The sequence below is a fragment of the Chiloscyllium plagiosum genome, unplaced genomic scaffold (genome assembly GCF_037043375.1).
Source record: "Chiloscyllium plagiosum isolate Xiang-an unplaced genomic scaffold, Cpla_swu_hap1 HiC_scaffold_41, whole genome shotgun sequence".
NCBI lineage: Eukaryota > Metazoa > Chordata > Chondrichthyes > Orectolobiformes > Hemiscylliidae > Chiloscyllium > Chiloscyllium plagiosum.
The window spans coordinates 43,019,504-43,033,989 of NW_028270179.1; the positions used below are offsets into that span (position 1 = coordinate 43,019,504).

Here is a 14,486-nt window from a genome sequence, read left to right on the forward strand (position 1 = left end):
GCTGTTACAAAATCGGACTTATACCCAATACCAAGATTGGAGGCCTGTATAGAGAAAGTTGGACTTGCTGCGTGGTTATTGGCAGGTGCCTTAATCAGAGAAAGCAAAAGAAGCTTCTGTATTTGTAATCCCAAATGGGCTGCATCAATTGAAAGTGATGCCCTTTGGAATGAAGAATGCATCAGCCTCATTCCAAAGACTCGTGAATCCGGCTGTGGCCGGATGAACAAATTGTGCAGTTTATCTGGATGACGTGGTGATGTTTAGTGAGTCCTGGAAAGATCACATGGAACAGTGGGCAGAGCTCTTTGAACGATTACGAGAATCAAGTCTGGTAATAAACTGAAAGAAAACAGAACTCGCGAAAGCAGAGGTGACATTCTTGGGATATAACATCGATCGTGGAAATTGATCCCAAGGAATGCAAAGACGAAGGCCATCGAGGAATTTCCGTGACCATCCTCAAAGAAAGAGATGCTTTTGATTTTTGGGAATAAGCGGAAGTGAGGACTGCAGACGCTGGAGATCAGAGTTTAGAATGTAGTGCTGGAAAAGCACAGCAGGTCAGGTAGCATCCGAGGAGCAGGAGAGTCAACATTTCGGGAATTGTTCCAAACTTCAGCCAGTGTGGTGGCATCGCTAACAGATTTACTAAAGAAGAACACTAGATTTTGGTGGACAGAACAATGCCAGGAGGCATTTGAGAAGTTAAAAGCTGTATTAACCACTGCAGGTTTAGCTACACCAAATCTTTTTGAAACCCTTCAAAAGTTGCAATTGATGCTAGCTATATAGGAGTTGGAGCTGTACGATGGAACTGAATGGCCAATTGGCTACTTTTCAAAGAAACTCAACACCCAGCAGAGAAAATACTCTACCATCGAAAAAAAATTATTGAGTTTGGTACTGGCTTTACAACAGTTTAATGTTTATGTGATGAACAACGTGTTGGGAGACAGTTGTGTACACTGACCACAATCCTCTCACATTCTTGGAAAGATTTAAAGACAAGAAAATGAGACTATTTTGCTGGAGTCTTGTCACAGATTTTTAATTTACAAACTGTATATGTTGCAAGTCATAAAAATGTGATAGCAGATGCATTATTATGGATTTAAAGGAAAAAGTATAGATAAGATTGGACAAATTCCAATTTCATACACGTGTTCAGAAATTACTTTGAAAGCATAATTTAGATTAATGAGCTATGTATTTCATTGTAATGGATTAAGAATTAGAAAGAAAATGAAGCCATCGTTTCGCTATGATGGTTCATTTCTTTTCTTAAGGGGAGAGGTGTTATGAAGTTGAAGGCATGTACATTTAAGAGTGAATACTGTTCTGAACTGAGAGATTACAAGCCCCTGTGTATGTGACTAGATGGCAGCCCCAGAGTGTACTGGAAAATTTTAAATTTATAACATTTTTACTGTGAAATGGATACCTGAGTTGGTTGCTGTTTTGACAACAATTTGAATTTAACTAGTTTAATTAATGCCCCAGGATAGAGTTTGAATTTATTGTTTGGCCAACATGGAACCAGTGAGATGATCCAATGTTGGGGATATAAAAATGCGAGAGAGAGACCCAAGAATTTAGGAAACACTCTCTATCAAAGGTACTTTTCCATATGAAACGTATTTGCAGTAGAAAGAAAGACGACGAACCAGGGAGATCTCCAGCCGGAAGACGACAGACACCAATGATGATAATGGATGTGTGGTATTGAAATTAAATTGATGCAATTTTAATAAGTGTCTTATTGGAACAGCATATTCTTGTAGAGTTTGATGCAGATAATAAAGCAATTAAGAGAAAGGGGGCTTAGAGCTATGAATAGTTGTTGTTGAATGTTCAGTTTTAGAGTTAAAAAATAAATTGATGTTATTTTCTTTAAATAGTAGAATTTGTGAGCTCTCTGAAACTCATATTTTAACAGACTGTGATACGAGGTGATTTTTCTGGAGGTTCGGCTTAATTGACAGAGTGGTTCACCACTGTGTCGTAACGTTACGTTTCACAATTATTTTGGAGCTGTACAAAAAGTCACTCCCTGAAGTAATGAGAACTCATGTGAGTGAGCAAAGAATAAAAACGATAAGATTAGCAGCCAAAAATGGCTGATGATTATGAGTTGATTTGCAAATTAAAATTTGGCTTCCAGAATCAATTTCAGTTGGTGAGGGATAGGAATTGGGGAAAAGAGAAATCTTCAGGTGGTAAGGGAAAAGGAGATCGTATTGACCAAGATAGTTTATCACAGGGTAAAAAGGAAACCCATGAGGGGGAAAGAGAAGTTAAAAAGCTCAAGTGTTTTCACTGTAATAAAGTAAGAACATGCAGTCACAGTGTTGGTGGTTTAGAAAAAGCACTGGGAAGACAGATATGGGAAAAATGGATAAGCCAGTGAGCTCTGAAGTGATAAAGGAAAGTGCAGTGAAGCTAAGAAGCTGCAAAAGAATGTACAACCTGGTTGCAGATTGGTTGAGAAGAGCGAGCCAGATCTCCTTAAACAACTTACTTGTAAAGGTAAGGTTGACTCACATAGGTCAGGAGCAGCAAGTTACAGTATTAAGACATACAGGATCATGTCAGTCTTTGATGTTGAGAGACGAGGATATGTGTAATTCAAAAGGACTATTGCCAGAAAACGGGCTAGTATGTGGAATCCATGGTGAGATGAGAAAGGCTCGATTGTGTAGTGAGGTTGGAGTATCCGATGAAAAATGGAGAAAGGGTGGTAGGAGTACTGGAGGAACTCTCAGCTTCAGGAATACAATTTGTCTTTGGTAATGATATAGCTGGATCACAGGTAGGCATGCTGCCTACTGTGGTTGAAAAGCCAGTGGAAACTCAGGCAACTGAGATACTACAGGAAGTATATCCTGGGATTTTTTTCTGATTGTGTGATAACTAATTCACAAAGCCACCAGTTGAAACAGGTGGATAAATCAAAGAATACAGAAATAGAAATTTGAAGTATAATTATCAGAAACCAAGTTTGATGGAATGGTTGAAACAAAGTTGCCATTTTTGGAACAAAGAACATTACAGCACAGGAACAGGCCCTTCAGCCCTCTAAGTCTGCGTGTGGGCGGCACGATGGCACAGCGGTTAGCACTGCTGCCTCACAGTGCCAGAGACCCGGGTTCAATTCAGGCAACTGTCTGTATGGAGTTTGCATATACTCCCCGTGTTTGCGTACACTTCCTCCCACAGTCCAAAGATGTGCAGGTTAGGTGAATTGGCCATGCTAAATTGCCCGTAGTGTTAGGTGAAGAGGTAAATGTAGGGGAATGGGTCTGGGTGGGTTGCTCTTCGGAGGGTCGGTGTGGACTTGTTGGGCCGAAGGGCCTGTTTCCACACTGTAAGTAATCTAATCTGTAATCTAATCAATCCAGATCCTCTATCCAAACCTGTTGCGTATTTTCTAAGGATCTGTATCCCTCTGTTCCCTGCCCATTCGCATATCAGTCTAGATACATCTTAAATGATGCGATTGTTTCCTCCCCCACCATCTCTGCTGGCAATGTGTTCCAGGCACCCACCACCCTCTGCATAAAAACTTTCCACACACATCTTCCCTAACCTTTTCCCCTCTCATTTGGAACTCCACTCTGGGCAAAGCATCTTGCTATCCACCCTGTCTGCACTCCGCCTCAATCAGGTCGCCCCTCAACCTCATTCTTTCCAATGAAAATAATTCGAATCTACTCAACCTCCCATCACAGTTAGCACCCTCCATACCAGGCAACATCCTGGTGAACCTCCTCTGCACCCTCTCCAAAGCATCCACATCCTTTTGGTAATGTGGTGACCAGAACTGTACGTAGTATTCCAAATGTGGCCGAACCAAAGTTCTATACAACTGTAACATGACCTGGCAACCCTTGTACTCAATACCCCGTCTGATGAAGGGAAGCATGCTGTACACCTTCTTGATCACTCTACTGACCTGCACTGTCACCTTCAGGGAATAATGGATCTCTCTGTACATCGATTTTCCCCAGGACTTTTCCATTTACTGTATACTTCGCTCTTGAATTAGATCTTCCATAATGCAGCACCTCGCATTTGCCCAGATTGACTTCCATCTGCCGTTTCTCTGTCCAACTCTCCAAGCTATCTATATTCTGCTGTATTCTCTGACAGTCCCCTTAACTATCTGCTACTCCACCAATCTTAGTGTCATCTGCAAACTAGCTAATCAGGCCACCTATACTCTCCTCCAAATCATTTCGGTATATTACACACAACAGTGACCCCAGCACGGGTCCCTGTAGGACACCACCGGTCACAGGTCTCCATTTTGAGAACCTCCCTTCCACTACTCTGTGTCTCCTGAGGCCCATTCAGTTTTCTATCCATCTCGCTAGAACACCCTAGACACTATCAACGTCACCTTCTCCATCAGCCTACCATGCGGAACCTTATCAAACGCTTACTAAAGTCCATCTATATGACATCTACAGCCCTTCCCTCATCAATCAACTTTGTCACCTCTTCAAAGAACTCTCATTAGGTTGGTAAGATATGACCTTCCCTGCACAAAACTATGCTGCTTATGAGCCCATTTTCTTTCAAATGGGTATATATTCTTAGTATTTTCTCCATCAGCTTCCCTACACTGACATCAGACTCAGGCCTGTAATTACCTGGATTATCCCTGCTACCCTTCTTAAACAAGGGGACAACGTGAGCAATTCTTCAGTCCTTTGGGACCTCCCCCATGTCCAAGGATGCTGTAAAGATACCTGTGAAAGCCCCAGCTATTTCCTCTCTCGCTTCCCTCAGTAATCTGGGATAGATCCCATCTGGACCTGGGGACTTGTCCACCTTAACACCTTTTAGAATACCCAACACTTCTTCCCTCCTTATGCTGACTTGACCTAGAGTAACCAAAGATTTATCCCTCAACATTCACCATGTCCCTCTCCTCGGTGAATACCAATGCAAAGTTTAGAGGTGAAAAGGTGTAAAACCGCAAAGTTTAGAGGTGAAAAACTAAAGTAATTGTGCCAAAAAATGTACACATAAGAATCTTGAGTGCATCCCAGAATGCTATTATCTTAAAAATGACACTTTGAAGAAGAAATGAAGACCATCATATCTTCACACAGATGAGAAATGGGCAGAAGTTCACCAAGTTGTATTACCAGTGGGTTATAGAAAGAAGGTGATGTAGGTCGCACATGAATTTCTAATATGAGACCATTTGGGAGTAAGGAAAACTCAAGCCAAATACAAAACGTTTTTATTGGCCTGGACTGCACAAGGATGTGGTAAATTTCGCCAGACATGTCGTATGTCAGGTAATTAGCCTCCGGCAGCAATAAAACCAGCATCCTTAATATCCATCCCTGCACCAGAGGAACCTTTTACAAGGATCTTAAATGATTGCGTACGACCCCAACCTAAAACAAAAAGTGGGAATCAGCCTTTGCTGACCATAATGGATGTATCTGTTGGTTTTCCAGAGGCCATTCCATTAAGCAATATCACAGGTAAAAGGATTGTAGAAGAGTTACTCAAATTTTTCACTGGATACAAACTACCCGCAGAGATACAATCAAACCAAGGATCAACGTTTACTTCAAAGATATTCAAGGAAATTATGGATAGCTTAGAAATCAAATAACTGAAATCCATCATTCCAAATTGCAGGGAACATTAGAACAGGAGCTTCAAACCTGGAAGACCATGTTATAGTCAAAATATCCAGATGACTGGGATAAAGGAACTCCATTTGGACTTTTTGCATTTATGTACCAAATTAATTTATCAAATTCATTCCATTTGGATGAGTGTTTGCGCGTGGGGTATGAGGACCACTGAAATAAATAAGGGGAAACTGGTGAGTCAAAGCTCAGAGACCACATTTTTATATTCTGTGTCAAATTTTAGGGAATGATTAAATGGAGCTGGTGAGTTGGCTAGACAGCATTTAAAAGCAGCTCAGCTTGTGACGAAACAGAAAGCAGGCAAGAAATCAAAAATTGGCAATTTCGCTAACGGAGAGTAATTGTTAGTGTTACTTCCAGGGATAGGTGATCCTTAAAAGAATGGTTTAGTGGACCGTATCAAATCAGAAGAGAATTCAGTGAGGTGTATTATTTGATACCTCATCAAATGGAAAGAAATCTGAGTGTGCCACGTGAATATGCTCAGAAGGTAGTCTGACAGGGAAGGAAAGCGAAAGGAGACTATTATTGGTTACCACATAAGGTGAAGAACCAAGCTCAGAGGATTCGGAATTGGACATTTCTTACATTAAATTGGATGATGAGGAAGTTCTCAAAAATTGGGATAGGTTATTGAGTTACTTTCCAGAGATAAACTAAAAGGACCTGGAAGAGGCATTATAATTACAATGGGAGATATGTGGGAATAAGTTGGGAAGCACTTTTTAAAAAAGATTTATTCTGTGGGATGTGGGGTGTCGCTGGTGAGCCAACATTTATTGCAAGTCCGTAGTCACCCCTTGAGAAGGTGCTGGTGAGCTGCCTTCTTAAACCTCTGCAGTCTACCTGCTGTGGGTTGTCACATATTGCCTTTAGGGTGGGAATTCTAGGATTTTGACCCAATGACAGTGAAGGAATGGCGATATATTTCAAGATAGTGAGTGACTTGCAGGGGGTGGTGTTCCCAAGTATCTGCTGCCCTTGTCTTTCTAGATAGAAGTGGTTGTGGGTTTGGAAGGTGCTGTCTGAGGAATCTTTGGTGAATTTCTTCAGTGCATCTTGTAGGCAGTACACTGTTGCTACTGAGCATTAGTGGTGGAGGGAGTGGATGTTCGTGGATTTGATGTGGTGGGGTGGGGGGGGCTGCTTTGTCCTGGGTGCTGTTGAGCTTCTTGAGTGTTGTTGTTAGAGCTGCTCCCATTCAGGGCGAGTGGGAATATTCCCTCACAGTCCTGACTTGTGCCTTGTCGATGGAGGGACTGGCTTTGGAGGATCTGATGAGTTACTCGCTGCTGAATTTCCTAATCTTTGTAGTAGTCTATGACCTGCTCTTGTAGACAGTGTGTTTATATGGTGAGTCCAGTTGAGTTTCTGGTCAATGATAATTCCCTGGATGTTGATAATGGGGCATTCAGTCATGAGAACACCACTGAAGGTCAAGGAGTGGTGGTTAGATTGGCTCTTGATGGTGATGGTCACAGCCTGCCATTTATGTGGTGTGAATGTTACTTGCCACTTATCAGCCCGAGCGTGGATATGAAGAGGTGAGGAGTGCAGATGCTAGAGATCAGAGTCGAAAAGTGTGGTACTGGAAAAGCACAGCCAGTCAGGCTGTATCTGAAGTGCAGGACAGTCAATGTTTCAGGCCTGAGCACTTCATCAGGAATGAAGGGACCCAAGGGGGCCGAGAGATAAATGGGAGGGGGGGGGGGGGGGGGTTGGCTCTGGGGGATGATAACAGGGAATGCGATAGGTAGATGAAGGTGGGAGGGGGGTGATGGTGATAGGTCAAACAGGAGGGTGGACGGGATAGGTGGGAAGGAAGATGGACAGGTAGGACAATTCAAGAGGGCGGTGCCGAGTTGGAAGGTTGGATCTGGCGTAAGGTGGGTGGGAGTGGGGAGGAGGAGGAGGGGAAAATGAGGAAACTGGTGAAATCGCCATCAATCCCATTAGGTTCGAGGGTCCCAAGGTAGAAGATGAGGTGTTCTTCCCCCAGGTGGCTAGAATTTGGCGATGGAGGCAGCCCAGGACTTGCCAAACTCTAGCCAACCGACACCTGGAGGAAGAATGTTTCATCTTCCACCTTGGGACCCTCCAGCCACATGGGATCAGTGTTGATTTCGGAGTTTCCTCATTTTCCCTCTCCCCACCTTATTCCAAATCCAACCTTCCAACTTGGCACCATCCTCTTGAACTGTCCTTCTTCCTTCCCATCTACCCGCGCCACCCTCGTCTCTGACCTACCTATCGCACTCCCAGCTACCACCTCCCCCGCCCATTTATCTCCCAGACTCCTTGAGCCCCTTCACTCCTGAAGAAGAGCTCACACTCGAAACGTTAACTCTCCTGCTCCTTGGATGCTGCCTGACCGGCTGTGCTTTCCCAGTGCCATACTTTTCAAGCCTGGATATTGTCAGATCTTGCTGCACTTGAACACAGACTGCTTCAGTATCTGAGGAACGGCGAACGGTGCTGAATATTGTGCAATCATCAGCGAACATCCCCACTTCGGACCTTATGATGTAGGGAAGGTCATTGATGAAGCAGCTAAAGATGGTTGGGCCTAGGACACTATCCTGAGGAACTCCTGCAGAGATGTCCTGGAGCTGAGGCGACTGACCTCCAACAACTCACCCTCGGAGAATTTGTCCCCTGATACCTATTGATTCCAGTTTTGCTAGGGCTCCTTGATGCCACTCAGTTGAATGCAGCCTTAATGTCAAGGGCTGTCACTCTCACCCCACCTTCAGAATTCAGCTCTTCTGTCCACGTTTGAGCCAAAGCTGTAATGAGATCAGGAGCTGAGTGTTCCTGGCAGAACCCAAACTGGGTGTCACTGAGCAGGTGCTGCAGGATAACACTGTTGATGACATTTTCCATCACTTCACTGGAGACTGATGGGACAGTTATTGGCCGGGTTGGATTTGTCATTTTGTTTTTTAATGTACAGGACATACCCGGGCAGTTTTCTACATTGTCCGGTAGACGTCAGTGTTGTGACTACACTGGAACAGCTTGGCTAGGGGGAGCGGCAAGTTCTGGAGCAACAGTCTTCAATACTATTGCCGGAATGTTGTCAGGGCCTGTAGCCTTTGCAGTTTCCAGTGTCTCCAACTGCTTCTCAATATCACGTGGAGTGAATCGAAATGACTGAAGACTGGTATCTGAAATGCTGGGGACCAGCGGAGAGAGATAGATGGATCATCCACTCAGCATTTCTGGCTGGAGATTGCTGTGAAAGAGCCCACAGATGTGCTGGGCTCTTCAATCATTGAGGATGGGGATATTTGTAGAGCCTCCTTCTCCAGTGAGTTGTTAATTGTCCACCACCAATCACGACTGGATGTGGCAGGACTGCAGAGCTCAGATCTGATCTGATGGTGTTGAGATTGCTTCGCTCTATCACTTCCTGCTCATGTTGTTTGACATGCAAGTAGTCCTGTTTGGTGGCTTCCCCAGGCTGAAACCTCACCTTCAGGTGGGCCTGCTCCTGCTCCTGACATGCCTTCCTGCACTCTCCAGTGAACCAGGGTTGATCCCTGGCTTGATATTAATGATTGAGTGGGGGCTATGCCAGACCATGAGGTTGCAGATTGAAGCTGTAAGGGTTTCTCCCTGCAGCTGGATTACCTGTGAGATAAATCTATTTTTCTTAATAGTCACTGTATCTATTACTTGGTTAAGTTTTTCTCTACAGTTAAGTTATTCTAAGTGGTTCTTTCTTTTATTTATTTTAACCATAGCGCTTAAATAAACTGATTTGCTTAACGTTGAGTCATTAGACCGGCTGCTTTGCATCTGGAACACAGCACTTACATGTGCCTTTAAAAAAAAAGAGAAAAGGTTTGTGTCTAGCCTACATTCTTAAAATATTTTGAGGGGGTCTGGCCTGGTCTGGTCCATAACAAACAGGCACCACATCCACAAACACCTCCTCCTCCTTCCCCCACTGACGCTCAGTACACTGCTGGGATTCACCAAAGATCCTCAGACAGCACCTTCCAAACCCACGGCCACTTCCATCCAGAAGGACAAGGGTCAGGAGATACATGGGAACACCACCTCCCTGCAAGTTCACCCTCCAAGCGCCTTAGCATCCAGTCTTGGAAATTCCTCATTGTTCCTTCAGTGTGGCTGGGTCAGAATCCTGGAATTCCCTCACTAACCCACAGCACGTGGACTGCAGCATTGAAGGAGACAGCTCATCCCCACCTTCTCGAGGGTGAAGAGTGACGAGGGGATAAATTATGGCCCAGCCAGCCACACTCCCGTCTCACGAGTGAATTATACAAAACACTGCGGTGCAACAAGTCCTGCAAATCCAAAACAATAACCTCCGGGAACCCTGTGGACAAGGACCATTGAACTGCTACCAGGGCTGGAAAGTCTAAGTTACAACAAAAGGTTAGCTCGACTGGGACTTATACCCCCTGACCAAGGGGCGACCTTATAGCGGTCTATAAAACCATGACAGGCCAGTATAGGGTAGATAACAGACAGCTTTTCCCCAGGGTAGGGGATTCTAAAACTAGAGGGGTATAGGTTTAAGAAGAGAGGAGAGACCAAAGGGTCCAGAGGGACAATTAGTTTTTCACACAGAGGGTGGTGAGTGTGGGGATCAGTCTGCCAGAGGTCGTGGTGGAAGCGAGTTCAATTTTGTCATTTAAAAAAACATTTGGTCGTCAGGTACAAGGATGGGATAGGTATGGAGGGATGTAGACCAAACGCAGGCAAATGGGATTAGCATAAATTGTGAAAACTGGGCAGCACGGGTGAGTTGGGCCAAAGGGCCTGTTTCCATGACTCTTAACTGCCTTCCCAGTCCATCCTCCTCGTGGTTTTCTTTTTATTGCCTAAAGTGTACGGTGTACAGCCTCATCTGAGGGGAGAGAAGCTGCCTGCCATGTGGGGGGGGGGGGGGGGGGGGGGGGGGGAATGGTTTTCCTGGCAAACGGGCGCAGAGCTGTCTGACCTACCTGGAGAAGCCCTTGCCGCAGTGATTGCACAGGTAGGGTTTGTTGACACCACCCTCGTGCGAGCGGACGTGGTAGCACATTCGGTCCTTGCGCTTGAAGCGCTGCTGGCAGATGGGACACTCGAAGGGCTTCTCGTCCGAGTGCGAGAGTTTGTGACGGTTCAGGTGGTAGATGTCACGGAAAGCTTTCCCGCACAGCTCGCAGCTGTGTTCCTTCCGGATGCGCCGGGCGGGAGACGGGGAGGGTCCCGCCGGCTGGGAGGCTGTCTCGGCTGACCCCAGGCCACCCCCTACTCCAGCCATGGTCATACTGAGGAGGGCCATGGGCACCATGGTGGGAGGGTTGGGGTTGGCCGAGGCAGCTTGTAGCTGGCTCCTAGCCCCTCCCGAGTGGGTACGCTGGTGCCTTCGCAGATTGTAATTGTTCTTGAACTCCTTCGAGCAAAGCGGGCAGACAAAGGGTCCCTTGCCCCTGGCCTTCCCCTTGTCCGGCTCGGGTCCTGGTCCACTCCGGGCCTGGGGTTGCGGCTCCTTGGGTCTCTCCTGCTGCAGCGGGCCATCCGAGGCTCCGACACCACGGCTGGTCTCCTGAGAGACAGAGGCCGCAGTCAGGATCGGCAGGAGGTCGGCCTGGACACCAGCCGTCTGATCCACAGCAGCTGTCTGCATGGACAGAGAGAGAGAGAGAGAGCAATGTGGGAGGGTCTTAGCTTCTCAAGAACCAACACACAAAACCAGTCACAGCACTGAGCTCTGCTCACCGGGGTTGGGGGAGGAAGGGGAGGGATGTGGTGGAGGTAGGTAATGAGGAAAGGTGGGGGGGGGGGGCCAAGGAGGGGTGATAGAGACTCCCTCCCCCAATCTCTGTCCGTATTCACAATCCTCTCTCTCACCGGGAAGATGAAGCTGTTCCAAGCAGCCTCCATGGCGGTCCTCACAGCTTCCCTCACCCTCTCTCTATGTTCCTTTCTCCCTCTGTCTTTCAATCTTTATTTCTCTCTATTCTTAGCTCTTTATTCTCAAACAGCCCCTGCAGTCTCTCCCCCTCCCCCCCCCCACCTCTCACTCTTCCTGTACTCCTATCCCTGACTATCTATCTTTCCCTCTATCTCAATCTCTCCTGTTTCTTAGTCTCTGGACTCTCTCTCTATATCTCCCTTCACTGTCTATATTTCTTCCCTTTCTCCCTCCACACAGCATGTATCTATATATTCCACACTATCTCTGTCCTGTATTTCTCCACCTCTCTCTATACTAGATGCATCTTCTTCTCTCTGTACAGTATCTCTATCACTTCCAATCTCCCTCTCTATGTTGCATCTATTTGTTGTTCTGTCTGTACTAGATAAAATAATTCTCTCCTGACTCTGTGCTGTATCTATTTCTGCCTTTATATACACTATATACTATTTTAGTTTGCTAAAGCCTCCTATCTCTGTACTGTTTCTGTAATCTCCAATTACTGTATCTCCCTCTCTCCAATCCTATTTCTACACACACTCCCTCTGTTGTGTTGTGTTCTTCCCCATGTAAATCCCTCTCTTGCCACGTAGAGTAATATTATTTCTCTCTCTTTGCAGTCGATCCTTTACTTCCAGACAGAATCTGCTCCTCCTCCCCCCACCCTATTTTCTATCCCTGGCTACCCTTTCTGTATCTCTATATTGTTGTTATTTCTCTCAGTCCCCTATCTTGTATATTTATTCCTCTCTGGCAGCTGCTTTATTTAGAAATGGGCCCAGCTCTCTCTATATTATTGATCTCTCTCTCTCTTCCCCCCTCTACAGTACATTTATCCCTTCTCTCGCTATACTGAATTTATAATCCTCTTTCCCCTCTCACTTTCTCTCCTATTTTATTCCTCCTTCTCCTACTTTCTCTAGAGATACTATGTTTATCTTACTCTCCGTATACTGTACAATTTGTATTCCTGTCGCGTTCTCCTGTATTCACTTCTCCCTATTATTTTTCCTTACACTATATTATCCCTCTATAATACTTTTATTCCACTCTCTCCTCAGTCTCTGTAACATTCCTCTCCCCTCTCTATTTTTTCCACTCTCTCCCCTTCTATTATTTCTCCCTATCCTACTCTCTCTTTATACTCTGTGCTACTTTTATTCCCCTTATAATATATTCCTCTCCCCCTACCCTTTACTGGATGTAATATTGATATTTCTCCTTCTCTCTATATTATTTCTCTCTCTCCTGTATTAGATTATCTCCCTCTCTTTCTACACTGGATATTATTTGCAGCCCTTTCCTCTCTAACCCTGTACTGAGTGATATTTATATTTCTCCTTCTCCAATCTCTCTCCCACTATAATTTCTCTCTCCTTGCTGTATGTTATTTTTGTCCCCCTCTCCCTCTATTATTCCTCTCCTTGTCTCTATTATTTTTCTCTCTCTCCGTGTCTCTATATTATTTCTATCACTCTCTATACATATTATTCTCTCCCTTTCTATATTATTTCCTCTCTAAATTATTCTCTCTACTCTGTATACTACTTCACCCTCTATATTATTTTTATCCCGTTCTCCCCCTCTCTCTCCGTCTCTATATTATTCCCTCCCTCTATTATTATCCCTCTTTTCCCTCTCCCTTCCTTTATATTATTCTTCCCCCCCTCACTCCCTATGTATTCCCTGTGTATTACACGCCCCCTTTCCACCTCCCTGTTCTTCTCTATATTATTTTTCCCTTTCCCTCCCTTTATATTATTCTTCCCCCTCACTATTATCCCTCTCTTCTCCCCTCACTCCCTATATATTCGGGTGCATTAGGTCCCCCTCCCTCTGTCGCTCTCTCTGTTGTTATTCCTTCTCCCTCCCCGATATTATCTGTCCCTCCCTATATTATTATTCCCTCTCTCCCTATATTGTATATATTTTTTGTGTATTACTCCACCCTCCCTCTCTATATTACTCCCTGTCTCACTCCCTTTATATTATTATTCTATCCCCACACTCTCTATTAGCCCTCTCTCCCGATATTATTTTTCTATATATATATATATATTATATATATATTACTCCCCCCGTCTGTTATTATTCCCTCTCCTGTATTACTCCTGACCTATCTATATATATTATTCCTTCTCTTCCTATATTTGTGTATTACTAACCCCTCCCTCTATCCCTTTCTATATTATTCCCTCTCCCTGCTCACTCTCTGTAATATTATATATCTCTCTCCCTCTGTATTAGTCCTCTGTCCCCTCTATTACCCCCTCACTCTGTAATATTATATTCTTCCCTCTCTCAATTATCCCTGTCTTCCCCCCCCACTCCCGATATTATACTATATTACTCTCTCTCTGTATTACTCCCTCCCTGTTATTCTGCCTCTCTCCCTGTAATATTATACTATATTACTTTCCCTCTGTGTTACTCCCCCTCCCTCTATCACCCCCTCCCCCTGTACTATATCACCCCCTCCCCCTGTACTATATCACCCCCTCCCCTGTACTATATCACTGTGTGTTACTCCCCCTCCCTCTATCACCCCCTCCCCTGTACTATATCACTGTGTGTTACTCCCCCTCCTCTATCACCCCCTCCCCCTGTACTATATCACCCCCTCCCCCTGTACTATATCACCCCCTCCCCCTGTTCTATATCACCCCTCCCCCTGTACTATATCACCCCCTCCCCCTGTACTATATCACCCCTCCCCCTGTACTATATCACCCCTCCCCCTGTACTATATCACCCCCTCCCCTGTACTATATCACTCTGTGTTACTCCCCCTCCCTCTCTCTCCCCCTCACTCTGTGATATTATATTATATCTCTCTATGTGTTACCTCCTCTCCCCCTCCCCCTGGC

General features: G+C 45.1%; 1 protein-coding gene across 1 annotated transcript in view; it reads right to left on the bottom strand.

The window, feature by feature from the left end:
• LOC122546720 (myc-associated zinc finger protein-like) overlaps positions 1–13,246 on the bottom strand; it is a 33,481-nt gene extending 20,235 nt beyond the window's left edge. The window contains exons 1-2 of the mRNA XM_087981926.1: positions 11,553–13,246; positions 10,661–11,322 (exon numbers count right to left, since the gene is read on the bottom strand). Of these exons, the coding sequence (XP_087838052.1) occupies positions 10,661–11,322; positions 11,553–11,585 (695 nt within the window). The 5' untranslated portion in view covers positions 11,586–13,246. The remainder of the gene's footprint in view (positions 1–10,660; positions 11,323–11,552) is intronic.
• Positions 13,247–14,486: the final 1,240 nt, after the last annotated feature.